Source organism: Curcuma longa, chromosome 3, assembly GCF_044706935.1.
Source record: "Curcuma longa cultivar G26 ecotype Majalengka, Jawa Barat chromosome 3, ITB_CL_G26_1.1, whole genome shotgun sequence".
NCBI classification, from domain to species: domain Eukaryota; kingdom Viridiplantae; phylum Streptophyta; class Magnoliopsida; order Zingiberales; family Zingiberaceae; genus Curcuma; species Curcuma longa.
The window spans coordinates 10,796,531-10,824,253 of NC_133863.1; the positions used below are offsets into that span (position 1 = coordinate 10,796,531).

General features: G+C 37.5%; 3 protein-coding genes and 1 long non-coding RNA gene across 6 annotated transcripts; 2 read left to right on the forward strand and 2 right to left on the reverse strand.

The window, feature by feature from the left end:
• Positions 1 to 242: 242 nt before the first annotated feature.
• On the reverse strand, positions 243 to 8,747 carry LOC141822676 (uncharacterized). 3 transcript variants are annotated; one of them, XR_012601347.1, is made up of 4 exons: positions 8,677 to 8,747; positions 7,560 to 7,660; positions 1,888 to 1,959; positions 243 to 283 (listed from the first exon to the last, which is right to left on the reverse strand). It is a non-coding gene; the product is annotated as an uncharacterized LOC141822676 (long non-coding RNA). The 3 variants fall into 3 exon arrangements; XR_012601346.1 differs by having other exon boundaries at positions 248 to 286; XR_012601345.1 differs by lacking the exon at positions 243 to 283 and adding an exon at positions 383 to 617.
• Positions 8,748 to 10,825: 2,078 nt separating this feature from the next.
• LOC141823317 (putative alpha,alpha-trehalose-phosphate synthase [UDP-forming] 7) lies at positions 10,826 to 15,885 on the reverse strand. Its single transcript, XM_074710586.1, has 3 exons — positions 13,755 to 15,885; positions 12,734 to 13,007; positions 10,826 to 12,480 (listed from the first exon to the last, which is right to left on the reverse strand). Exons 1-3 carry the CDS (start codon positions 15,767 to 15,769, stop codon positions 12,139 to 12,141), a joined length of 2,631 nt encoding a protein of 876 aa, XP_074566687.1. The 5' UTR covers positions 15,770 to 15,885; the 3' UTR covers positions 10,826 to 12,138.
• Positions 15,886 to 19,412: 3,527 nt separating this feature from the next.
• LOC141824974 (cyclic phosphodiesterase-like) lies at positions 19,413 to 20,500 on the forward strand. The gene is made up of 3 exons (XM_074712326.1): positions 19,413 to 19,829; positions 19,922 to 19,976; positions 20,060 to 20,500. Exons 1-3 carry the CDS (start codon positions 19,530 to 19,532, stop codon positions 20,269 to 20,271), a joined length of 567 nt encoding a protein of 188 aa, XP_074568427.1. The 5' UTR covers positions 19,413 to 19,529; the 3' UTR covers positions 20,272 to 20,500.
• A 3,166-nt stretch (positions 20,501 to 23,666) lies between these two features.
• LOC141824973 (VQ motif-containing protein 4-like) lies at positions 23,667 to 25,482 on the forward strand. The gene is made up of 2 exons (XM_074712325.1): positions 23,667 to 24,624; positions 25,091 to 25,482. Exon 1 carries the CDS (start codon positions 23,677 to 23,679, stop codon positions 24,598 to 24,600), a length of 924 nt encoding a protein of 307 aa, XP_074568426.1. The 5' UTR covers positions 23,667 to 23,676; the 3' UTR covers positions 24,601 to 24,624; positions 25,091 to 25,482.
• The last annotated feature ends 2,241 nt before the right edge of the window (positions 25,483 to 27,723 follow it).

Here is a 27,723-nt window from a genome sequence, read left to right on the forward strand (position 1 = left end):
ATTGTTCACAGAAGCTCCGACGACGAAGCCTGGCTCTCGGTTTGCATCTAATTAAACCATGCAAAATTATGATAAATATATATATTAAATAAAAAAGATTAGAGAAGATTTATTAATAATAAAATAAAAATTATTTATATATAAATAATAATTAAAAATTTAATTTTTTAAATTATTAAATTTATTTTTTTATTATATTATCATTTATATTTAAATAAATCTTTACCACCTCTAAAAATAAAGCATGCCGGCAACATATCTGAGCATTACCACAGCTAGTTGTCTTCTAAAGAACAAATGAGCATGAAATGATCAACTAATTAAAAGTTGATGAAATAAATATACTCCATTTGTACAGAATGGTAAAGAGATGGTTGAACAATAATCAAATTGAAAACTAAATTATAGTTCCTCAAAATTATCATAAGAATACAGCATATGCATATTTTAGCTGGTATCGATCGGTCCTCGAATATTGTTACAAACACAATATCAAATAGTAGATTAGTAGCTACCCAAATTTGTAAAGCTTAACCGTCGAGACACTGAAATGAGGATGTAGGACTTGATAGGCTTGAAGTTTTACTCAAGCAGCCAAATTCTATTAGAGCGTGCAACTGCATCCATTTTAAACCCAGTTGACAAAGAACAAGATCGACAAGAAAATTGATGGATTCACTTAAAAATGATGATCTAAAGAGTGGAGCTAGCAAGAAAATAGATCGAATGACAATCACACATGTATGGGAGATTTGTAAATGCTTTGACAATGGCATCAAAGACTACAATCACACATCCATTGAAACAATTCAAGTATATGTAAATGCAATACCATTCGATTTACACCGAATCCAAAAAGGATTCAAAAACTCAAAGAGAGCTAATTGATAAACATATCCATAAGCTTTTAGGTGTCCCTAGACCTCATCTCATATCCTTCTTCTATTATGAATATGGAAATAAAACCTAGGCTAACCCTCAGGAAAACTTCGCTCTTGATCTTGCAAACTTGTATTCATAGATTTTTTTTCCTTCGAAAGAATTACTGCACGGCCCATTGTTCACTAAAATTTATCAACATGGATATATATATATATATAATAACAAAGATTGACATTGAAAGAAAAGGTAAAAAAGGACTTAACGCCATTAACGAACATGATAAATAGGCAAGAAGCATCGATTCCTGGGTCAACCATCATGATAAATAGGAAAGAAATATATGCAATCAGTAATTAACTTAAACAAAACAAATTAGTCATTAAATCTGAAATATATGTGATCAGTAATTAACTTAAGCAGTACATCACTAACTACTAATGGATCTTCTAGTTCTAAAATAATGATCCACCATTCATGCGAGACAGAGAATGTGATGGTTATATAATATTTGTTTGTGATATACCATGACCTGAATTTTCAACACAAAAGGGAACAAATTGTTTCATTATGTAAGCAAAATAGTCCTTTGTGTACCTAACAAATTAAATTTAGCTAATCATCTCAAGTGATGACTTGTATGCCTTACCTACTCGATCAGTGTACTCTAAAAAACCAAGGGTAGACTATTAGGAAGAACAAACATAGATAAGATGCTACACAAGTGGGCGGTTATTTTTTAATTAAAAGCACATATATAGAGGATCTAAAATTTTCAGGAAAACATCATAAATCTAATCAATATTTTGAGGGAAAAAATATATAATGTTCTAAATATACTTGATCGACAAAAGAAAGGAAGACGTATCCAAATACTGACAACAGATACATAAATGACAGTAGGATGGACATCCAAAGAACAATGTGGCTATGAAATTGATCCGATCAGATATAATTGGGAACACATAGAATAATAATAACAGGAAATGAAGTTTTAAAATGCATAACCTGATTAAAGACTTGCTCAGAAAGAATTTGTTGACATTGACAACTCGCCTGATAAATTTGCCACCAATTGTCCTTTGTGAACAAAAAAAAATACATAAGGATTCATCTCAACTGTACTTTTTCACATATATAAAATAGATGTACTACAGGTACCTTCTCTGCTAATAAAACATGAATAGTACGTGAGCTACACAAAAGTTGGAAATAGTGTCGGAGCAGAAAAGGAGTTAGTACTATGTTTCCTATTTCATAGATGAACTCCACTAGTGGCCTTGGAGCATCATCTCTATGGTTAAGAGAACATTTAAGAAGACCATAATGACAAGCACTTTCTATCAAAAATATTGAAACCTTTTCAATTCTTCATCCAAGTTAATTTGCATTCACTGGTCACAGTACACAGGTAGTCCATACTTTAGTTAATAAACTTGGGTGCTCACTTTCCTCTTACGAGCAAAAATTTAAGCTTGGATTAACAAAAAAATATTGTATGCCAAAACTGTGCTAAGAAGGGTATCATACATACTCCTGATCAACTTTATGTTTTCCATTAATTGTAGGGATGATGCAGCAATCAAGCATGTTTTTGTTGACTTGCACAGAGCTCTCTTGGACTATATTCTATCTATTACTCCAACACCTCTATTGCCATTTGTTTACTGATTTTGTTGGAGGGGCTGACTGTCCAGAGATTGCATGGTTAGACATGGCAACAGGTCAACTAACTGCATTTTGGTACTATCTGAACCAAACTACATCTGCTACCAAAACCAGTTAAATAACCACTTGTGATTATAAATGGTACTCAACCACATGGAAGAAAACCTAAACTAAACCCGAAGCATAATTAGGTGTTCCAACCAGACCTAAATTGGTCAAATACCCACAGACACCTGATTAGTAGGTAGTGTGTCATCCCTATCTTGCTGATACAAACACTGTTCATAGAGCATCTGTTCTCATGTTATTTCCAGCAGTTTCATGCAAAAGTTTCATATTTAACTAATTATCCACGTTACAATAAAACACATGAGAGAATTTACACTCCGTTCTCAGTCCATCACATAAGGAAAAGTTAAATCAAGAATTTAGAGGTGCCAATTTAGAGGATCGTGGAGCATAATCAAATTAAAAATTTAGGTAATCACCACTTGATTAAATTTAACCAATCGGATCAAGGTTATAATAAATTTAGTGAAAAAAGGTAATTTAAGATACCTGACTCTAAACTTCTATATAATAGCAGATTTTGACGTAGTGAATCATCTTCTTGTTGGAAATTATAACCAAAATAATTTATTTGGTTTGTATAATTTAGAATATGACCTAAGATGAAATCTTGAAACAACATTGTTGTCCTTAAGTTGCTTTGAATAGGACAAAGCTTTAATCTAGTTAGCTACCAAGTCCTTGTTGCCTCAGAGAAGAAATTGCCTAAGCCTTATGAGAATACTTAAGTCCATTGATGCAAAGCAACGACAGGATGCACGAGGATTGTCTTAACTTTGAGTTATAGCTTCAGAAAAGATGATGTAAACAATAACCATTTTACCGTGAAAAGAAGGTAGATCTTTGTTATACATGCAGAGTGTAGTAGTGTACATGGACGGATCCAAAAATTAAAATTGAGGGGCTTGAATTAGAGTTGATGGAAATACTTGTTTTCACCGTGACATTTTGCTCTCCTTTTCTTTCTCACTCCACTAACATTAACAGAACTGACTACCTTCTGTCATCTCCGAAGGCAACATTCAACATCTATTACTATCGAATATCGGTCTTACTGTCTCGATATATTTTAAATTATTATTCAACATCTGTTACTATCGAATAAACTAGATGGCCCAACCTAACAAAAATCCCTCATTCAACGAAACAAGGTAGGTGTTTCATTGATATATGGATTGCTTGACAATCAAACTCTTACTCGACCAATACCAGAGTAAATGGCAGCATTTGATGCCATGAACAGTGGGAATAATAGTAGCATTATTTACTATTGTTGGCTAGTTAAAGAGAGGGGGAAAATATCACGAACATGGTGTTGAAATACTAGCCTTGCTGATGAAAAACTAAGAATAGTTGGCTGCGGAAGAACAATTTTACTATTATTAGGTGGCTGAATTTACTAAAAAGAAATTAAAGAAAAATAAACCTAATTGGTGTTTACTGGACTTAGGGTGAAAGACAAAGATTGGATAAATAAAAATTGTAATTCAGTATCTTCACTTTGTATTCGATGATTCAATTTATCTACTTAAAAAATCTAATACTTGTAATTTCTCTCATACATGGCTCCCAATAATAATTTAAAAAAATTGCCCTGGGCTATAGCCCAAGATAACTCGTAAGTTACTTTGTCTCTGGTATTGTGGAATGATGCTTATCTGGTAAAACGGTTAATAGTGAAGGTAGAGTATGATCCTTGTAGAGTATCATTAGTAACAATATCTACAAGTTGAGATAAAATAACATGACCAAATAAAAGAATTAATTCATTTGTCCCAAATGGAGACTAAAATCATTAGTCTATAACTTCTCATATGAGACTAAACTGGGTGTCACAAACCCCCTACCTAAAACTTGGCATCCTTGTCAAAGCACAAGTTAAATTACCACTCTAACACTATAAGTGCATTTAAATTTAACATGTATCTCAGCTTGCAAGTGTAACTATAACTTAGACATCAACTATATATATTGAAAAGAGAAAATTAACTCATTAACTTGCCCAAAATATTTATTTGCAATAATTCTGACATCTAAGCCTTAACAACCCCTAGTTATTCCATGATTTTTCATATGCTTATCACCTTCATATAATATAATCAACTAAATGTAAGACAAACTAATGACATTTTTTTATTGAAAGGTATTCTCACAATTTTATTCATAATATTAGAAAATAAAAATACATAACAATGACATTTTATTGATTGGTGATTATTAAATAATATGATATAATTACATTCTAGAAATGTATAACAATTATAAAATACCAGTTATATCAATACTCTCCCATCTTTGATATAAATTAACTGACCTTTCTCTTTCCCCTTATTATTCATGAAAAACCAATAAAATTTCAAATAACAAATTATCTAGCATTCCACGTAGATTCAAACCAATAATATGATAGAATTAAAATAGTTATTTTTTTGTACCCTGCCCACATAGTTTAGATTCTTGATTTTTTTATCAATCTCTAATTTTGATCTTCCTCCCCAATTTGACATTATGATGATGGTATCCCTGGAAATTTTGTTAAGATCCAATTCTACAAATATGATGCATAGTTGAAATAGAGGAAAACATAAGATATTCTTTGTGATCATAAAGGACTTACAAGAAAGAAAATTTTATAAAACAACGATAGACCTACTATATTATATAAAGTTGAATGTTGGACTATGACTCAAGCACATGAGTAGAATATGAGAATTACATATATGAGGATGTTAAGGTAAATGTGCGGATATACAAGTATCGTAGGATAAGAAATGAAAATATTAGAGAGAAAGTCGGGGTTACACCTATTAAAGAAAAACTCTGAGAGACACATTTAAGATGGTACGGACACGTACTTAAACAACCAATAAATACCCTAATTAGGCAATGTGAAACTATGATAAATATGCAAATCAAACAAGGAAGAGAAAGATTAAAAAAACTTAGTTAGTAATAATAAAATAAGATAAAATTTATTTAAATATAAATGATAATATAATAAGGGATAGAGTCCAATGATATAGAAAGATCATATAATCGATCCTACCTAATGGGATAAAACTTGATTGTTATTATTGTATCCAATTCTAAATGCTAACAAATACCAAGACTTTGAATATATACCAGCTGATATAATGAAATTGTCACTTGAATTTATATTATACACAAATTTTGTGGCAATGGTACTTAAAAAATACCATTTGAACTCATTAAATACCAAGTAATGTTTGTTTCACATTTCTAATTTACACAAAATAAAAGTGTGACAACTAAAAGTAAACAAGCAACACCATTTTGTTTAAAAGAGACAGCAAGGATAAAAGCTGAAGTTGGTTAAATAAGAAAATGGACTGAAAGCTGAAGTTGAGGCTAGCAAGGATAAAAGAGACACTAATCATTATTCAAGGGTTGATGATATATAAACCAGTGCCAACATTGATTTCTGTGCATCATTAGCCACAATAACACTACTAGATACTTATACATCAATTTTAATGTTTTTATATATAGATACATGTGTGAGTGTGATCATAAACCAAGGGGTGATGATATATAAACCAATGTAAAAATGAGTTCATGTACATCATGTGTGTTATCATATCCTTGATATTCATTAGAATTGAACGAAATGAAGCCCTCTCCTACCCAAAATACATGATAGCTCTATATGTTGCTATTTATCAATTAACTTATCATTCACATGCGGGTCTTTAGTCCTTTTTGTTTCCAGATTATGTTAAATATTATAGCCTTGCGCATGAGGAAAAGAAATAAAAATCAATTTATGTATCTACTCAGCAGATTGGTTTATGTTATGCAAACTGGAATAATTAGAGATAGGATAACTGAATAGAAAAGATGGAAAGTACTCCCAGCATGACGGCACATGAAAAAGGTAACTAATTACTAGGAATTGAATAATAGAAAAGCTGTGATACTCTTTTTAGTGAAGTTGTTGATTTGTTTTAAGCTCTTCAATAATGCTGTTCAGTTACTAACTTGGTTTTTTTCCTCTTCCTTATTCGGATTCATTTTTGTGTTCTTGATTGAAGTTAGAGTTATATATAGCCTTCTGGAAATGTCACGAAGCTTAAACAAACATCACAAGGATTCATAATAATAATAAAGCAATAATTAGAGAAGGAATAACTGATTCTGGTTAACATGAATATGGGAGAAGATTTTAATTATCTTCAACATCAGATAAATTTATAGCTGCATTCCTACTAACAAAGCAAAACCAAATTAACTTATCACTAAAGAAGTTAAGACAACAACATAAAATTAACAATGATTTTATCATTGTCTCATTCTACTATTTCCAATATACCCATGAACAATATCCCCCCACTCAGTAAGGCATATACGACTAACTAAATAAATCCGGCAATGATTTTTCAAGATATACATCCCCCTCTAACCTCTTCGAATGTCTTTCTATAATGGTGTTAACATTAACAGAATTTTTTTTGTTGAAAAAAAAAATTACTACCTATATGGACCTCATTGTATGTATAATTGGCATTACTGTTCTATAATTATCTCCATATACCTTCCATCTTACTATAACCATAGAAGCAATTTTCTTATCTAATAAATCATCATTGTACTGGACTTCCGTGAAGCTCATATTACTGTCTTCCCCACAGCATGAGAGGGACTCAAGCCAATGGTCCTCTAAAGACCACTTGCAGTTTGATTAATTAACGAATATTTCTACTTTAATTCGGCTCCATATTCAGGTCCGAAACACAGTTCTTGGATCTTCCATATAAACCATTCAAAGAGACTCTACCTAGTTAGCTCACTTTTTCCATCATAAGGATCTTGTTATATACACATACATTCTCGTCAAAAAGCCACAAATTCCAACCTTAACGTCAAACCTGGAGGATCTAGTAAAATACAACAAACGGTATCACGACATAAAAACAAGTAGTTACCTCAAGCGATAGAAGCTTTCCACCAAACTTGTACTGGGAGAATGAACGCAGCCCTAGCTGCCGTGCACTTGCTTTCGCCAGTTACTTCTCACTCAACTTGACTGAAGAACCCATCAATTTTAGTAAAGATAACCGGGCTATAATCAAGAAAAAGCATCGAATCCAGTAACAAAGCACTGGAAACAAACAGGAAAAAAACATTTTGATGGAAGATAACTGAACAAAAATCAAGAAATAACATCAGACCCAGGCAACAAAGCACTGGAAATAAACAAGAAATGTGATTTTGATGGAAAGAGAAAGACGATGAAAGAGGGAAAATCGCTAATACACTTTTAGTGAACATGAGAGGAAACCTAAGAAGTCCGGAGAAGGAAAGAAGAAGAAAGCCTGAGGAAATAATTAAGAGAAAGAAAGAGGGAGAAGAAAACTTATACAAATCAATAGTGACATCCGGACAATGTACAGAAGGAAGATACAGAGAGATGATTAAGATAGGTAAGCGTACCTCCCGTCTTCGTCTCAAAAGTCACGTACTCTTCCAACTCCAATCCATCAGAAATATTCAGTTTTTCATTTTTATTCTTCAGTTTAACTCGTCGAGATTACTATTTCGTACGAAGTTTTGTTTTAAAAAGGGAAGAAAATGGCACAAATTTATCCACTGACCCTTTTATGTACCTCGGAAACCCACCCAGAGACCTGCCTCCTCTTCAGATCAACGTGGCCGACATGAGATAAGCACATCCGCACGCATGTCCTTCGCATCGAGATGATGCCCTGCGCCCTGCTCTTTCCCACTCCTCCCCGCTGCTTCATCTCTCCGACGACAAGTGGGGAAACAAAGACGCATCTTTGATTCGTTTCCGCCGCCCGCACAGGGAGACGGAGATGACAGAGAGAGGAGTGAGCACGCCACAGCGACGGCACCGCCGCAGATGCCCTCCCCGCCGTGTGCTCACTCTCTTCTGTCAACCCGAATCTCGCCCCCGGCCGACTGCCTCGATCCCCAACAACAAACACGACCACAACAGATCGAATCAAATACCACAAACGATGACAAACGATAAGCACAGAGAAGGAGTACAGGAAGAAGAGGAAGGGAAGAATCCATGACCGTGAGAGAGAAATCCACCGCCTCGTAGTGGCTGCTTCGGATTCTAGGGCAAAGCTAAGCGCAGTCTCTCCGCATCCTCTTATCGGCAAGCGAATAATTTTTAACATAAATAAATAAACTTAATTTCGGAAAAATAATATAAATAATTATTATTCTTATTCTTATTGTTCGTTATAATTCCGTGGAACAAGACGACGACGACGAGAGAATAGAAAAGAAGAAAAAACATAATTTAAAAAATAAAATAAATAGGAGGATTCCTGACGCTGTCGACCGTCCGTTGGCCGTGATTCTCACGGTGTACGTCCCCGAGCCGTACGATCAGGGTGCCCCGCATTCGAACTGGCGACGCGCGCCACCCACCACCGCTGTCTACCCGCTTGTCTGTCTCGAAGCTCTACGGCCGGGTCCCGCTGTTTGTGAGGTTGAGGCGGGTGGGGCGCCGGTTCCAGATGGCGGGCGCGATTTACCAGTGTACCTCGCGTTGTGATTGCAGTCGTTGATTATCTCGTATAAAATATTATTCATTTATCTCATAAATGATAATATGCGTTGTTGAATACCCAAAAGGCACATTTTATTTTTAAATTTACTGAAAGAAATATTTGCTTTCACACTGTATTCCTTAAGGTATAATTTAGAATATTTTATTAGTGATACAAGAATCTCTAATATTTTATTTTATTACAAAAAATATTTGATGATAATTTACAGGGATAAAATAGCTATTCTGATATTAGAGAAAGAGAAGTAAAAATAAATAAATAAATAAAGCGTATTTTAACATTAATAAAACTTGAAGAGCATTTTAAACAACTGTTAATCAAAATTTTGATTTTAAATACATATTAATTGTGGACGAACAATGTCTTTCCTATGAATATTTATATAGAAATATTTTTTATGTAATATTCTAAATTATGAAGTCAAATAATTGAAAGTAGATGAAGTATGTGAAACACATTTAGTCAGATTTAAATGGCTTGATTTTGAGAGTTGCCCCTATTAATTTGTTAAACTGATCATTTTGCCTAATTGTTGGAAGGGCAATGTGTTGATTACACTTCTAAATTAATAATAATAATAATAATGTGTTGGTAGAAAATATTTAACAAAAAAAAACACATTGTAGAAATTAATGCACTTAATGATCATATAAATATTCAAGGAGAAAAATTAAAAGAGCTTTATTTTTCATAAAAACGGGGTTTCTCCTTATGTTTTTTTTAAAAAGGGAGTGTCTCTATTCCATATTAAATATAAAACTATTTCATTTCAAGCAAAAAAGAAGGTTAAATCCTTCTCGAAAATAGATATAATTATTTACCATTAAATTAAATGTAAAATATTTTAAAATACCATATTTTGCATATTAAACAATATATGTCAAGCTTTTAATGACCATATCATGTAGGTAACATTTTCTTTCCCTTGATTTCCCCTTATGGCCTCCCTCTTCATATGATCCATTGACATCTAATTTCCCATAGCTTCTGACATCATGTGATTTACCTTTCTATAGATGACTGTGAGATCGTTCACGTAAAATATCCAAAATGAACGTACGACTTTTTGCCACATTGACATCCGACTTCTCACATCCAACAATTGCTTGTTGGGTGGCTATAGCGACCTACTAACTCATGCCCTGCACCCAATACCCATCCCCTACTCGACACGCCTCATGTTGGATCAATGCCCTCCACCACCCCTTCCCTAGCCACCTCCGAATCTAGCTCAAAGCAACCACCAAAAGGCGCATCGTCCAGTCCGCGAAAAAAAAAAGCGATCGTGTGGCATTATTTCTGAAAGTTGACCAGCCCAGCATGCATATTTTTGCCCCTCCAAGTCAAGATCACCACACAACAGGGCTTCAGCATCACAAGTTGATTTCTTTTGTTTAGTTGAGTGGACAAGGTACCAAACTGACCCACTTGAAGATTAAGTGGATACATCCTGAACTGTAAAGAGCTTTAAAAATAGACACCTTACCTTTCAGTCTCATGAGAAGAAGAGAATAAAATTTTGCTTGATTATCTAATAATATTATTTTAATGACAAAAACATTTAAAAGTTAAGAATATGCACGCAATTCACAACCCAAAGCCGCTAATTAAATACAAAAAGACAAACGAACACAAAATCAATAGAATATAAAAAACAAGGATTTGAACAGATATAATAAACCTTGCGACAAGAATAGATATACATTAATGCTGCTTACAAGACATGATTAAGATAATTCAAGAAGTTTAGCTAGCAACATTACACTGCCTTATCTGACTGATTTAGAAGAAGGAGAAGATGAAAGTGGCCTTGGTTTTCACAAAATAGGTAGTGCGAATGCTTCAGGGTTGGTTGAGTATCTTCTAACACCATGAAGACTTCTTTGAGCAAGAAAAGGACAAAGTTGATTTATTTAGAAAGCACTAAGAATTGCTATTAGAAAGAGGAAAAGTATAACTTGTGCTGTCCTGCTCTTACCTCTTAAAAAAACAAATTCCAATACCAGAACTAACCTTTTAATTGAAGTCCATAAGGACCAATCATAAGTGGAATATGTTGAATGGAAGGTGAATTGGATGCTATAATTGAAGTGTGTCTTCTTGTGCTAAAACATCTGCAACAATAGGATGTGAAGCAAAGAAAGAGCTTTCCATTTCCTGACTCGAACAATGAGTTAGCAAGTGGTCCTCCCCTGCCAGTGCCAACTCCTATTCAAGACTCAGAGATCATTGGTAGTCTGGTTTGATTTTGATTTCCCAAGAAAGCCAAACAATTTCTCTCATCGTCATTGAAGGCATTGCGACCAAAGAAACTTGGGCCAAGCATCACTAAGAAAAAGAAATGCAAGCAATTCTTTGTAGTGGCCACAATAGAAGAAATCAAAATGGTACAATCAGTTCAGTTGTAATATTTCAACAGGCTGCCCAGTGTCAATTGTTTCTGCAGAGCAATTGCAATAAACTTTGTTAAACTCCATTTTCCTTGTTAAATTTCAGCAACTGGGACAATAATTAACCAGTAATGAAGTGATAGCAGCTCGGGTATATTACTCGAATTGAATGAAATTTCACTCTTTTAGTTGCACAATCTATATATGCTTGGTAATATTCAGCTGGTTGACACGATGAAATCATGGATCTTCTTGTATCACAAGAGTACGATGTCAAAAAATGGTACTACTAGTAAATTTCTTCTTCCTAAACTGGTTCCCAATCATCAATTCAATGGCCTAACACCTCTCGGGAGAGAAAAGACTGCTACCATTGTGAGTATATATAGATCATTATAAATGCTTCTTCCTTGCTGAATCCCAGGACATGAACAGAGAAACGTCTTCTACACAATCTGATCAGATATACACAAGCACTCAGATCTACAGATCTATCTTGGAGTCAGCAGCCATAGGAAAATTTTGGCAAATTCCAAAGCAATTCAAGAGCAATCAGGATCATACTATCACTGTGAATTATCAATGTAGATCTGAGCGGATGGGGCTGGTTCAATTATCTCCTCAACAGAAACAAATGGCAGAGAGGCATCAGCAAGTGCTGAAAGTGTGTTTAAGACATCATTTGTGTCGTCCAAGTAATACCGTGCCTTGCTTGGTTTTTGGCCAACAGTGCAACCGAATATTGCCTTATTTGAAGCTACCATGTTCTTAGCTACAATGCCAGCAATGCCTTCAAACATGTCCTCATCAGACCTGTCATCACCAATACACAGCACCAAATCAGCTGGTCTTCCCTTTGCAGTCATTGATGACAGAGCTTTCTCTGCTACCAGGCCTTTGCTAACTCCCTGAAAAAGCAACAGTAACACAATGAAATGTAGTAAAGCTAACAGCACAAGATTTTGCAAAATTGATAAGTCGGATAGTAATTTGCAATGGCAGATAACAGTAGGAATATTACCATGAATCCCTAGGATTGAAAAGTGGTTATAAGAGAATTATAGTTACCAAGGATAGATGGAGCATTTCAGAGTAAATGACCCAACATAGAGGATGTTTGAGATTCGTGACATGCAACTAGTACAACAGGAAAAAGCATACCTGAGGTTTCACTTCAACAATAAACTTGCCACTCTTCACAGTGACTGGCTCATTTGCAAGTACACTCTCTAGATGATCAAGCATCTCCTTCGCTTGGGCGGACCCAAAGTCAGGATCTGCATCCTTATGGTGCCAAACTAAAGCACTTTCTTTGGGTTCAATAGAAGATCCATCAGTAGACTCCGTATACAGTTTCATCACTGGTTCAGCAATCTGCATCCATGCAAAATCAGTGGTCTGGCTATGGGTTTCCCATTCTTCATCCCGAGTCCACCTGCATATTTTGAGATGACACGAGCATATTAACAATACTACATGACTGTATTTTTCTTCCACTTATTAAATGGCATACATACAACCAATGTAGAGCATCAGAAACCATGTTTTTTGAAATTACGAGATATTTTCTGTAGCATATACTGGAAACGAATAGATTCCTCTGGGTAGTTACTGGTGGTTATGAATGTTTCAACTATGTAACACAACATTCGAAGACATCAAATAATTGTTCATTACTTTGTTAGAGAACTTAAATGTAGCTCAGCTTCAAATCGATGGGTGTGATGTTTGAATTATAAAGCATGGCTTGTTGTACCATGTATCTCAACTATCATGAACTAACAAGTGTTTCTACGCATGTCTTATATACTTAGCATAGAACTTTCTCTCCATTGTTTGTGCTCATAAAGTACCATGTTGCATGTAACTCTTTCTTTTCATGCCAACACTACCTTTTCCTCTCTTCTCAAGTGTCATATTTGCAATGATCTCTCTTCAAATGCACTGTATAAATAGCAGATAACTCTATGTACTTCATGGTGAATGATCCATTATCATAAACACCATGAATAACGAAAGAAATAACCAAATTTATTAGGCTATTTATGCAGTCATACGGCCAATGATGTAATTCCGACATTTGTTAGGTCAGTCTTTCAAATGGAATGTTCTTAAACACTTTTAAAAAGTTAAGAATAACAATAATTGGAATGTTAAATAGCATAAGAGAAGAAGAGAGTACCTAATGAAGTATCCATGTTCAGCTGCAATTCCAAGTTTCTCACATGGTGAAAACCAATCATCTAGACTCTGCCGACCTCTTCCACTGACAATAAAAACAATATTGTTTTTATCTGCACAAAGGGTATTGACTATCCTAATAACTTCTCGGTTAGGCTTTTTGTTAATGGATGTTAGTGGCACTAATGTTCCATCATAATCCAACAAGATAGCCCTACTCTTAGCATTTGTATAAGCTGAGACCAATAGTTCAGCATCAAGCTTTCTAAACTTGGGATCCATTGCAACAACCCTGAATCCAAAACCGAGACCTATTCCCCAACAGCTCCTCCTGAAATGGTCCTTGCAGGTTCTCTCCAAGTCTTGCATGAAGCTCTTTGACCAATAAGCAACATCGTGAGTGTTAACATAGCGGTAGTGTTTCTCATGCCGCAATTGCTTCTCCCCGTCAGAAAGAGAGATAGCCTCATTCATCGCTTCCCCTGTGGTCTCTATATTCCATGGATTGACTCGAATCGCACCACTAAGAGACGGAGAGCAACCAATGAATTCTGAGACCACCAGCATGCTTTTCTTTGGGAAATTTGCCACTGAATCTATGGAGTCAAATATCCCTTGTCTGCAAACAATGTATTCATAGGGAGTTAAGTTCATTCCGTCCCTAACTGCAGTGACTACCACGCACTCAGCAATAGTATAGTAAGCGATCTTCTCGATGGCCGACATGGGACGCTCAATGAGAACCACTGGGCTGTACCCTTCGTGACCGAAGGTCGTATTGATCCTTTGACAGCTCTCCTCAATCTCGTCCTGCAACTCCTTCAGATCCTTTCCTTGTGCCCTTGCCGGATTGACAATTTGAACAAGGACTGCTCTACCCTGCCACTTGGGGTGAAGCTTTAGCATGTGTTCAAAAGCAAGCAGCTTGAGGTTGATCCCTTTGAATATGTCCATGTCGTCAACGCCGAGGAGGACAGTTTTTCCGTCAAACTGCTGGCGAAGTTCGTTGACCCGCCATTCCCTGTCGGGGAGGCGGAGCATGGACTGGAGCTGGCCCATGTGGATGCCGACGGGCAAGATCTTGATCCCGATGGTACGGCCGAAGTAGTCGAGGCCGATGTAACCGCGTTTGGACTGGTACTCAATGCCCAGCATGCGGCTGCAGCAGGAGAGGAAGTGGCGGGCGTAGTCAAAGGTGTGAAAGCCGATGAGGTCGCAGTTGAGGAGAGCCTTGAGGATCTCCTCGCGGAAGGGGAGGGTGCGGTAGATCTCCGAGGAAGGGAAGGGAACGTGGAGGAAGAAGCCCATCCGGAGGCGGTTGAAGAGGCGGCGGAGAAAAGTGGGGAGGGCCATGAGGTGGTAGTCGTGGATCCACACGTAGTCCTCCTCCGGATTGATCACCTCGATCACTTTCTCGGAGAAGAGCTTGTTAGCGAGGACGTAGGCCTCCCAGAGGGAGCGATCGTAGCGGCCGCCGCGGGAGGAGGAGGCGGCGGAAAAAGGGAGCAGGTAGTGGAAGAGCTGCCATAGGCGGCGCTTGCAGAACCCATGGTAGAAGCGGTCGTGGAGATCCGGGGGTAAGAAGGCCGGCACACATTTGAACCGCTCAAGCAGCGTCTGGGCGACGTCGTCCTGCTCGTGAGCTTCGACGTCGACGCAAAGGGAGCCAACGTAGAGCACCTCCATGTCTTCCGGGAGCCCGTCCTTGAGCTGGAGGAGCAGAGAATCCTCGTCCCAGGCGAAGATCCAGCCGCGTCCGTCCAACCGGCGGCGGGCGAGCACAGGGAGCTGGTTGGCGACGATGATGATCCGCTCCTGCACCTGCGAGGACTGCACGTCGGAGGCCACGCTGCTCGCCCGCTCCTCGTCCTCCTGCAGCTCCACAAGCGTTCCCGGCACCGTCATCACCCGCGGCATCCGCCGCAACCCTCGCCCCCCTCCGCTTCCGCCCAGACTCAGCGCCCCAAAGTTCCCCGCGGCCAGATCGAGAAGGTTAGTATACGATCTGGACATCATCTTGCCCTTCCACCGCTTCTTTCCCTCCGCGGAGCTCAGATCAGGAGCGAGAAGCCCTAGAACCGAGTGAAGGAGGAATCAAAGGCCGCCATGGATGCCCATCATGGTCGATGGGATTGGATAAAGAGAGGGAAGAGATTGGGTCAAAAAGGCGAAACGAGAGAAAATATTTTATATAGGGAAACTTTTATTTTACCCCTCAGTCCTACTACATTTACAAAATAATATTATCTTTCAATATGGCATTTTGCAAAATTGAAATTTTATAATATCTTTTTTTAATAGTTTTTAAGGGCATTTTCACCCACAACTTTGTTAAACTTATAGAGCATCTCCAACGCGCGCGTTAATAAATACTTTTTTATTTTCACCCACAAACTTTGTTAAACAAAGTTTTAGTTATAATCACATTAGAAATAACATAAAAGTACCCATACTAATTAAAATTTATTTTATGTAATTAGCCACCAGAAATATAGCTTGAGAAAACAAGCACTCTAAAATTTAAATTTTTTATTTAAAAAAAGAAAAAGAAAAAGAAAATTCTTCTATGGGTAGTTTATAGTTTGGTGATGAGTTGATATCGTATTTATAATTTAAATCATGTGCTGAAAATGTTAAGTGACTCGAGAGTAGGCCCAAGGTTTATTGGACCAGTGTATATAGGTTGTTACTGTGTAAAGGATCGGTGAAGTTGAGGATAATATATTTTTTCATCGTTGTCAATTATAATTTTTCAATTTATTTATTTATAGATGATCGTGAAATCAATTATATGAAGTCGCTCGATAGCACATTTCATCTTTTACTGAAATTAATATTTAAAAAATGAATTTACCTTTAAGACTATATACGATGCGATAATAAGAGATTTGGAGAGTTTAAAAAATTAAGATTGATCTGTATTTTTTAATTTATTTAATAATAAATAATTTTTTTTATAGAATCAAATCAATTATTTATAAATTTATTAAATTATGAAAATTAAATATCTAAATTAAAAAAAAGATAAATTTGAATCCACTAAAGTAGTTATGAATGGAAATCCATTCGTTAATTATTTATATTAATCCAAGGAAGGAAGGGGCATAGTCGTTTTTTTAATAATATATGAAAAAGGTCTTTATTTAAAAAAATAAAAATAAATGATCAAGAAAAGACAACGATTAGAGAATAGAAAAGTCATTTTCTGCTTTATAAAAAAGAAGAAGACAATTTAGCCCTTTTATTTCTTTCACCTTTTTTCTTGCTTGTCATTTTTATCTTCAAGTATTCAATATTTTTTATTTTTACACACGCAACAATTTGAATTTAAATTTTTATAGAAGTGACAATTTTTTTATATTGCTAAATATTTATCTTTTCTAGTTTAGATATAGTTTTTATTATACAATTATATCTACGATTAACAAATAATATAAAATTTTGTTTTATTTTTTTATTTGCCTAATGTGAAAAATATGAAATAGTAGAAAAGGTGGTGTTTTAAAATGGTCAACCAGATGAAAAACTTTTTATTTGGAATCATTTTATTTCGCCCCTTGGAGTTTATTCTCCTTCTAAAATGTGTCTTAAAGTTTTAAAAATCATCAAAACACTACCCAAACATTAAGATCATTATTCATTAGGCATCTCAAAATGGATTGAGTCATGGAGTTTATGAACAAGAGTTAGATAATTGAGACAGACAGAGTTTTGTGGTCCATGGGTCGAGTTAGGGACAACATAACATGTGATCGAGTCAAGATCAACTCGTGTATTTTTCTCCCCTCTTTCCTCCTTATATTCTTATCTATAACATTCTAACACACGAATGGGTGACTCGGTCTCCTAAACCTAATGAATTAATGATGTTAGATTAAGGACTAAATGACAATAGTTTCAAGTCATGCATGTGTTTTTGACTTATGCTTGAGTACATGCTATGCTATGTATATTTAAAAATCGATCTCTAAGATATTTATTTTATTTAAAATTAAATTGTTTTTATTAGATAAAGAATGTGCCTTTATGAAGAAGAAAAAACTTCAATCTTAAGATTGGAATTTGTTGGAGATTTTTCAATGCCCAACTAGTAACCAATATAATCTTCCTCAGCCCATCACAATCCTTTAAAAGTTAGATGAATAGGGTTGTGGATGTGATTGGTCTTGTTTTGGATAAGATTGTGACTCATGCCTTTGGAGAGCATATGTTTTTTCTTTTTATATCATATAAATATTTCATGGATGGGAAATAAATGAGAGTTTTTGTGGTGTTTGTAGTGAGATGAAGAGGACAAAAATGAAGTTAGGGTTAGGGGTTAGGGTTGTTGGTGCTCAACCAAGGGGGAATTGCCACCTATTTGTTGGAATTTTCTCTCTCCATTCAGACAGCATGGCATGGTTTTAATTTTCTCAACATGCTAGAAATTAAAGCTTTTTTATATGATTTTTTAAAGAAATGCTTGGAACTAAATTGTTATAAACTCACTGTTTAGTTGGATAGGGGATATGTGGATTTGCATGAATTTGTATGGACTTTGTTTGGTGCATGAGTTAAATTTATATATCTGTTTGATTTGGTTTAAATTAGAGTTACAAAGGCGTGAAATGGAGTCAAACTTTGTGTTATTTAAATTTATTTAATGAAGTAATCGAGTCAAGCCACAGTGAATCTAAAATGAACTAAGTGATTGTAATGGATATTCAAGTTTGACTTAATTTCTTTTTTATAAATTTGAGTTTAGTACAAATTTGTCTTAAATTTGATTCATTTAGAGGTTATTAACCCCTTAATTCAAACATATTTGATTGTTTACATTTTTATATTTTTAAGTTTATTTGATTAATTAGTAAGTTTAATATTATAAATTTATTTATTGGTCTAAAAAGATTGTTATTTACTTACAAGTTTGATAAAAATTTTGTTGATGAATATGATTCATAAATATTATTTGTGAATATTATTCATTAACATGGTTCTCAAATAATTCATAATATTTATTCATGAATATATATATATATACTAAAGTTGAACACCAAACTTATGAGTAGGGTTGTAAATGAATAAATGTTTATGAACAAGTTTTGTGTTTAGTTTGATAAGAACTTTATTTATATTTATTTAATATACATAATAAATTAAATAGATAAATATTTAAACATCTTATTAAATTTAATTAATAAATTTAAATACATATGTATTTAGTTTATTAATATTAATGAATAGAGATTACGAACGGTTCATAAATAATATTATTATTCATGAATAAAATTTATAAATCATATTTGTTAATAAATACTCTTCTCAACATAATAAATAAACTCTCAAAATAAACAAACTTATAATATCAAATTTACTAACCGAAATTTAAATTATAAAAGTTATAATTAAGAGTTCGATTAACAATTATTTCAAAGTCCTAATTCATTTTAGACTCAACTGGAGACTCAATTGCCCTATTTATTTGAATAATATAAAATTATTCTAATATGGAAAGAATAATATTTTTGAAAGAAAATATACGATAAGATATTATTTTGATATTTAAAAAAAAGTATGTTATTGACAAAAAAAAAACAACAAGGGAGCCTTATAGACGTTACCCGCATACGTTAATTGTGCACGTGGGCCTGGACCTGCGTCCTTCTCGGCCCGTTTCCAGGCCGAACGATTTTGCTTGCGTACACTCGCGGCGAGCAGACTCCACCTTGCCTTTCCTCCACCGCCGCATCGCCAGCTTCCTCCGCCTCATCCCCTACTCCCCGTCGGCACCCTGATGGCCGAAGCCCCAACAGAGGCGGCGAAGGAGGTGTACTCCGTGTGGGCTCTTCCGCCGGATGACGTGCGGGACCGGATCAAGCGCATCATGGCTGCCCTCCGCTCCGAGTTCGGTGGCCCTGCGTTCGAGCCCCACATCACCGTCGTCGGCGCCATCTCCCTCACCCCCGAAGACGCCCTCCTCCGGTTCCGATCCGCCTGCGCCGCTCTCTCCCGCTACCCTGTCCGTGTCTACGCCGCCGGCCGCGGCACCTTCTTCTACCAGTGCGTCTTCCTCCTCGTCGATCCTACCCCCGAGGCTCGTCCTTACTATCCAAATCCCTCAATTTTTCCTTCAGATGCTACCTCAAAACCCTAGCTTGATTCCTTCTTTTGCTTGCTATTGACAAGGTGGTCGAGACCAAATCCCACGCCTGCATCCACTTCAGATACGAGAATTCAACGCGTAAGCCTACCAATAAAAAACTCACTCAAAATTTGCTCTCTTCCTGGAGATTGTTCGACTTCTGATTGCCCTTTGGATCGCAGCGTATATGCCGCACTTGAGTCTCTTGTACGCGGATCTGCCGGACGAGGTGAAGGAGAAGGCTCGGCAGAGGGTTGAGGTGCTGGACAAGGAGATCACCGGCATCAACTTCGAGGTCGAAGCGCTCGCTCTCTACAGGACGGACACGGAAGATAAGAGCTTGGAATCGTGGGAGCCAGTGGAGGTCTACCAGCTGCCCCCAAATTCCAAGTAAACTCCCTCGTTCCATTTCACTAATAAACGAGTTCTTAGCATGCTTAAAATCTGCTCGACCAATGGTCACAATGAACTGCAATAAGCTTTTGGATAGTTTCTGCAATGCTTGTACCCAACATGCCTTTTTGTTGCTGAATTTCTAAATCTGTTCAGCGATAACAATGCTATAAAATTGCAAACCATAAATCTGTTTGGGTCACAATAAATGAACAAATCAACAGTATGTATCCGGTTTGTCGATTTCCTGATGTCACAAAGAGTTCAAAAGAAAGTTCATGACCCTCAGTAATCTCATCCATCACCTGTAGATGAATGGCAAACTAACGAGAGGAATGGTAAAGCATCTTAAACATTAGATTGTCATACAAGGTAACAAGGGAGTGAGAAGCTCAAGGATGAAGAGGGAAAGGTTAGGAAGTTCAATAAAACCAAGTGCAAATTTTGAATTGTAGTAGGTGTTGTGACCAAATGAAAAGTGAGAAACTGATTCCCATCAAGAATGTGCGTCCAAAATATCATTCAAAGCACATGTGGATAAGCTATGACCATTTATGTTTGCCGATAACCTTGAGAGTTTGTAAGGAAGTTTATGACCTTGAAAAATCTTATCCAGCCCCCTAAGAGAAACAGTAAGTGTTGAGAGGGAAAAAGAGCACCTAAAGGCTAAAGACATGAAATGTATGGAAACAGTTGGAAGGAGGAGAAAATAAGAACACAAGTAAACAGGATACTGAAAAACCAATTGAATTAGATTGAATGACCTCCTCAAAACGTTCAACTCAGGAAAAATCTTCTTATTCTTTTATTGTTCAATTAGAGAGCAAAATGTATAGGTGGTATTTAAAAGCACCTCATAATAGAGAAGCTAAAATTCTGACAGATCAACAATCTGTTTGCCTTTTTCTTGCATTTAAGGATAGAGAACACCTTAGATGACTAAATCAGCAGTAAAAGGTTGTCATTTGAGAAGTGAAAGCCCAATCCATAATCTACAATCATATTTGCTAAATAAAATTTCTTCAATATAAATATAATGGTGAGAAATAAAATAAAAATATTGATTCAAAACCTTCAATTGTTAGTCATATGAGTATATGACTGGCTGTGTGTGACAATTGTTGGCCAAGAAGACCAATAAAAAAGTAATCACCTAAAATATTTGTTTACAGATAACTGTCTTCTAGGAAATTATTGGATTAAGTCCTAACTTCTAAGCATCCTCAGCCATTCAGTAATCATCCATCTTCATATCAACTACATAAGACAACACAAAATTGCCTGAAACGATAGAACAAATATGAACATTCTTCGAATCTCCTGCCCTCATGCTTAACTGTTCTCTGCACTGTTTCTGGGGCTAAGTTTTGCTGCTTGACTATGAACTTAATTTCCAGGTATATATGTACACTAGTCATGACCTACTTTTGAATCTCATAAAGTCTGAATCAGTGCTCCAAATTGATGTTTTGAAAGTCAAATAAGTGTTTTGAAAGTTTGCTATGACCATTGACTGGGTCACTGAGCAACTTAATTGTAAGTGCCTGCCAAACAGACCACTAATGAAGACTTTCATATCCAATCTTGTTAATGCTTGATAGGATTAGCCATTGTTGCATCTTAAGTTTAGAATAATAAAGTAATAATAACATTAATCATGCCATATCACTTTGCTTGTTTTGCCCTATAAATATATCACTTATAATTATTTAAGACGCAGTGGCGGAGCGTGACCAAATTTAGGGACTGGGCTGCCAGTCAAACAAAAACAAAATACAGTCGAATATCAAGTTCAAATACAAAATACGAGTTTTACAAATCGGCTCTTCGAGATTTCATATTTTTAAAACAAGTAATAATGTCATCATAGCTGAATTTCCTTGCAATCTCCTTCTCAACATTCACCAACAAAGCATTCCTCAAAAAATCATCTTCAATCTTGTTCCGTAATCTTGTTTTTACAATCTTCAAAGCCGAGAAGACACGCTCAGCACTTGCAGTAGATACTGGCAATGTAATGAGTAGATGAAGACTGAGAGTGGTGGCTTCAGGCTTGGTGCTGCAGTCGGCACTCCGCGCGCAAGGCCAAGGATGGGGGGTCTGGAAGCAGATTTCTCAATGGGCTTAGGCTTAGAGAGGTGAGAGACTAGGGCTTCAATTTTTTTTTTGAAGATGGACTGGGCTACAGCCCAGTCCAGCCATAACGACGCTCCGTCGTTGTTAAGACGTGAGACGTCCAAAAACACATAGGTGTTATGGGGCCTGAGGCATACGACGCAAGGTGAGAAACACAAATTACTGAAATAAGGTGCTCTGGATATAATTTTTTATAATTTAAACATATATAAAGGGTTTCTATCAAAATATTTTATTAATAAAATTATAATCCATAAAATATTAACCAATAATATAAATATAAAACTTACTAGTAAGTAAATATGTTAGGTGCATAATTCAAATAAAAAAGTTTAAATATCTAAATCATTAAAATCTTCATCATCACTATCATCACTACCGCTAGATATTTCAGATTTGTATAGTTGAATCTTCATCGGTTTTTCAAGACTTCTTCCTCCTCTTCAACCATGACTTATTTAGTGGGCTCAGACTCATAGGTAATCATGCTTTGTGCCACATTCAACAATAGTTTCAAGATAATATAATTTTGATGAAAAGAGCTCTAAAGTAGAGTAGAGTGTTTTAGATTTAAAAAAAAATAAATGTGATGTATTTTTTAAAGTGAGGCACTCTTTAATTTTCTGTCATTCGGATAAATTGTAACAGATAACTAAAAAATTATATAATGTATATATACTGTACGAAAAACCCAGATAATGGACAAAAGTTTTATAGACAATTTCAAGATCTATCATCTCTTCTTGTCTCCTATGCTACGCTGTCTAGAAGCAACCTTACCGTTGCGAGAAAGGCGACTCATCCTCGTCCGCCTTCTCCGCCTCCTGCTCATAATGTATATATATTACCAAGGAAAGTTTCCTCCTTTAAAATTTTTAAAAAAATAAGAAGCGCGGTCGAAACAAGCATCCTCCTCTGGCCCCAGATAATGGACAAAAGCATTGCCATCTGTTTCTTGTCTCCTATGTGTGGCGAATTGAGGTAAGATTTGAAAAGCCATAAACTGAGAGGGGAAAACAGGTCACTCTTGAATTGATTCCTGAAACAGTTATCGCAATGTAGTTGCTCTATACCAAGCGTGTATGTCTCCTCGATTCATTTTTCAAATCGAACCGGTTGAACCGACTGAACTAATCTTGCTCTATATTGAATTAAAAAAAAAAAAATCAAAAATGATGGGAAAAAAAAATCAATCTTGCATCGACCAAACTGCCATAATGCATCATGATTCAGACAAATTCAACATCTGCATCATCTCTCCTTGTCTCCCATGTGTTACAAAATCCAAACCAAATGGAATCGATTCCCTTGGAGCCAAAAACACGACACTAGATCAACTTCAAAGTCCACGTCCCAACGAACACGATCATCTCATGCCTTCTTCCACACAGCCAGAGGAAGAAGGAGACACCAAGCTCCCTCCTTCCTCCTCTTCCTCTCCTGCTTCTTCCGCTTCTCCAACCCTAAAAATTGGATTTTTATCCCATCAATGGAGAAGGAGAAGACCCAGTCCCCGAACTCCTCCGCCAGCGGCAGCAGTAGCAATGGAGTGGCGGCGGCGGCGGCGGGGGTTCCGGCTTTGATCATTCCCAAACCGGTGCCAAAGTCGGTGGATGTCAACGCTTTCGCCATCACCTTTATCCAGGCCGACGCCGGGTCCTTCAAGCAGGTCGTCCAGATGCTCACCGGCTCCTCCGAAACCGCCGCCAAGCACCACAACCACCACCGCTTGGCGCCTCCTCCGTCGCCCGCAAAGAACGGGGCCTCAGTTGCAGCCAAGGCGACGGGGCCGAATAAGCCGGCGTTCAAGCTCTACGAGCGCCGCGGGAGCCTCAAGAATCTGAAAATGATAAGCCCGACGATCCCCAGCTTCGCGGGGGCTAACTGTAGTTCCCCCCTCGGCGCCGCGTTCTCCCCGCGGAGGCAGCCGGAGATCCTCTCCCCAAGCGTGCTCGACCAGCCGTCGTTGACCCTCAGCCCCGTCACGCCGTTGATCCCGGATCCGTTCAACCGGTCGCCGCAGCCGAATCCGCCACCGGCGGCCGCAATGTCGGCTGAGGAGCGGGCCATCGCCGAGAAGGGATTCTACCTGCACCCTTCGCCGAGGGACGCTGTGCCACCGATGCTGCTGTCGCTCTTCCCGGTGACATCGCCGACGGCACTCGCTGCTTCCGCCGCCTCCTCTTCTTCCTGAGAGATTCATGCTCCCCACTTCGTGGTATGAGAATCAATCAATGATTGAATTGTACAATTTCTTTCTGCAACTTCCTTCTTGCCATCTCCCTATCGCGCAATCTACAACCTAATCGATCAAATATGAGATGGATAATTCCTGCAAGAGTTCACTACCTTTTCCTCCAAAAAATTTCTCATTTTTATCCCATCCAATACTTGTCAATTGTTTAATTTTCTTGTAAATTTCCATGAGATTTCCTCGCAGTTTTATTGTTGTTGACAGCACAGAAGACGAATCTGGTTCACAATTCCACTTTCTCCTAAATAGCTGCTTTCTTCCATTGACAACCTGTGACCTGCTTTCTTCTTCTTCTTCTTCTTCTTTTCATTTGGCAAGCATGCCTAACCTTTGTGAACTGTGCAAACTCCTCAAAGTGGAGAATAACCTACAGGGATCACGAAGTCACACATTAAAGCTGCCATTGACAATCTTCCTTGTCTATTTGCAGCTGAAGTGAGTCCTGTGAGACAACTAAAAATGGAAGAATTGATAGCCAAACAACTTCTGAAATTTCTGAGAATATGCAGTTGCTTTAGCAGCAGATGTAGAAAAAATTGGCACCCTCCTTAATTGATTGGATACGAGTACAAAGAAACCTGGCAATCTTTTGGCCAAAGTTTCACGCAAAGCTGACAGATTTCACTGTCGCTAATGCATTACTTGTTTTTTTTTAATCGATTAATCTCAGTAAATTTAGAGTGTAACTTTGCCCACCATACTCATGAGGGCAAAACACGAGAAGCTTACTTTGAGAGTTAATATGTATCTGATTATTATGGAAGAAAAGTGTCAATATGGTTTTATGTCAAATATGAAATGGACGAATTGTTATCCTCCTTATGAAGAGTGTGCTGAATAAAGGAAAAGGAGAAGGGACAGGAACAGAGCTGTGAAGGGGCTACTCGGTTTCTTAAGAGATGTAATTCCTATCGAGCAATATTGCATGTGTTGTTTGCGTTGTCAAGGTGATGATGATGCTTTTGTTGAGTGCTCAAAAAGGGAGGAGACCAGATGAACTGCAAAGGAGTTACTTAGTTTTATCTATTATTTTCGTTCAAAAGGAAAGACTTTTAAAGAGTGCTCGAAAAGGAAAGAGTGAGGACAAGGTTGAACCTAGTCTTGGTTTCTTATTCAACATCTTCCCTGACCAATTTTTTATTTTTATTTTTTGAACTATTAATTTTAAAAAAAAAATAGTTTTCTCTTTGTGCAAAAGGGTGTGTTATGGGTTAGTACGTTTATGTCACAAAAGTCAAGATCTGGTCCAATTGATAACGACATGATACAGGCAAGATCTGATCTTGTGGTCGACTGGTTTAGTTTGGTGTCCAATCCCACAGCTAGCTCAGCTCATCACCTAGCTCGGATCGACCCTCTCGTTAACTGCCCGAGCTTTCTCTTCTAATTCAGTGGTTGATCTCCGATTCAATCCTCTGGTCAACTGCCTGAGCTTTCTCCTCTAGTTCAGTGGCCGATCTCCGACTCAATCCCCTAGTCAATCAATTCCGTGACCTACTCGGTGCCTCACTTGCTTACCGAACCATCATCAGACTAACACGCAAGACAATGAAATATACAACAGTAGATCACTTGCTCCCCTAAAACAACATGGTCCTGGATCGTATAGGCATGGATGATAATACACTTAACTACTACAGTGATATGATATTCTTCTTACCTTCGATGTAAGACACACTCTAATTGTTGATGAGATATTTCCTTTGATAATTTCATATAATGATTTCACTTTTTGCGGACGCAGGTATGTATACACAATCAACACTCTCATTCTCTAACATTTCTGGTTCTTATTCTTCTCCATCTCTAGTTTGCAGTCTGATTTGAACGTCGGAGCGGTTAAACTAAGGCATCTCCTAACCTCCGTTCTCACCCTCTTTCTCTTTGTAGCTCGATAGGAGCTCCATTGTTTGCGGATTTTGCGTGACTTCACTATTATTAGTCGGTGACTCATCCGTAGTGATCGCAAGCAGGAATAAAGTGGATAATACAAATTTAATGAAAATAATTTTAAGTTTGACAAATGTTAATTCAATCATCCATTTTTAGGTCCTTAATTTTCTCACCACACTCATGCAATTAATGGCTTCCCAGAAGAAATCTTGGACTTTTAGGTTGGCATATTAATTGCTAGTTTCATGAATATTAGCTATTTAAAAAATATAATTAATTATATTTAATTGTTGTATGTATCCATATTAAAATATGATTATATATATTAAATTTTATTCTCAATCACCATTAATTCACCTAGTTAACATCATTTATGACACAACACTAATTTTTTTTTAACATTAGCATAACTAACTAAAAAGGTAAATTGGACTTGTACACTTATATATATATATATAGAGAACTGATATGCCGCGCGACGAGAAATCCTGCGACCCCGTACGCGACCGCCCGACCCTCCGGCGTTCATCGCCATCGTTCTTCGCCGTCCGGTCACCGCCGGCCACCATCCCGGGCTCGTTGGAAGCGCAACTCGACGGTGCACACATCGGCACCGGATTCCGGCCGGATTGGGCCGGAATTCCGGCCGAAATCGCCGCCAGACACTGGCGGCCGATTTCGCCGGAATTCGGCCGGATTCCGACCGAATCGGGGCCGGACTCCGGCACCCGCCGGACCGCCGGTGAGTTGCGGTTCCAACGGGTCCGGTCCGGCGGCAATCGGTGGTCGGACAGCGATGAACGGACGGCGAGAAGCGGCGAACGTCCGAGGAGAAACACTGTGCAATCGCGAGAAATGAACGGCTGAGATGGGATCGCGCACGAGCGCGCAGCGGGCGGTTGCGCAGGATATCAAACTCGTATATATATATATATATATATATATATATATATATATAGAGAAGTGATCTACTGCGCGAATCCCCGTCCGCGAACCGTGCGCGACACCCGACCCACGCCCACTGCCGCCGCTGCCGTTCCGCCGTCCGGCCACCTCCGGCGACCGGACCGGGCCCGATCGACGCACCACTCGCCGGCGCATCGACCGGCGTCGGTCCGGCGGCCTCCGGTGACCGGACGGCCGCGAATTCGGCCGGAATCCGCAGCTCTG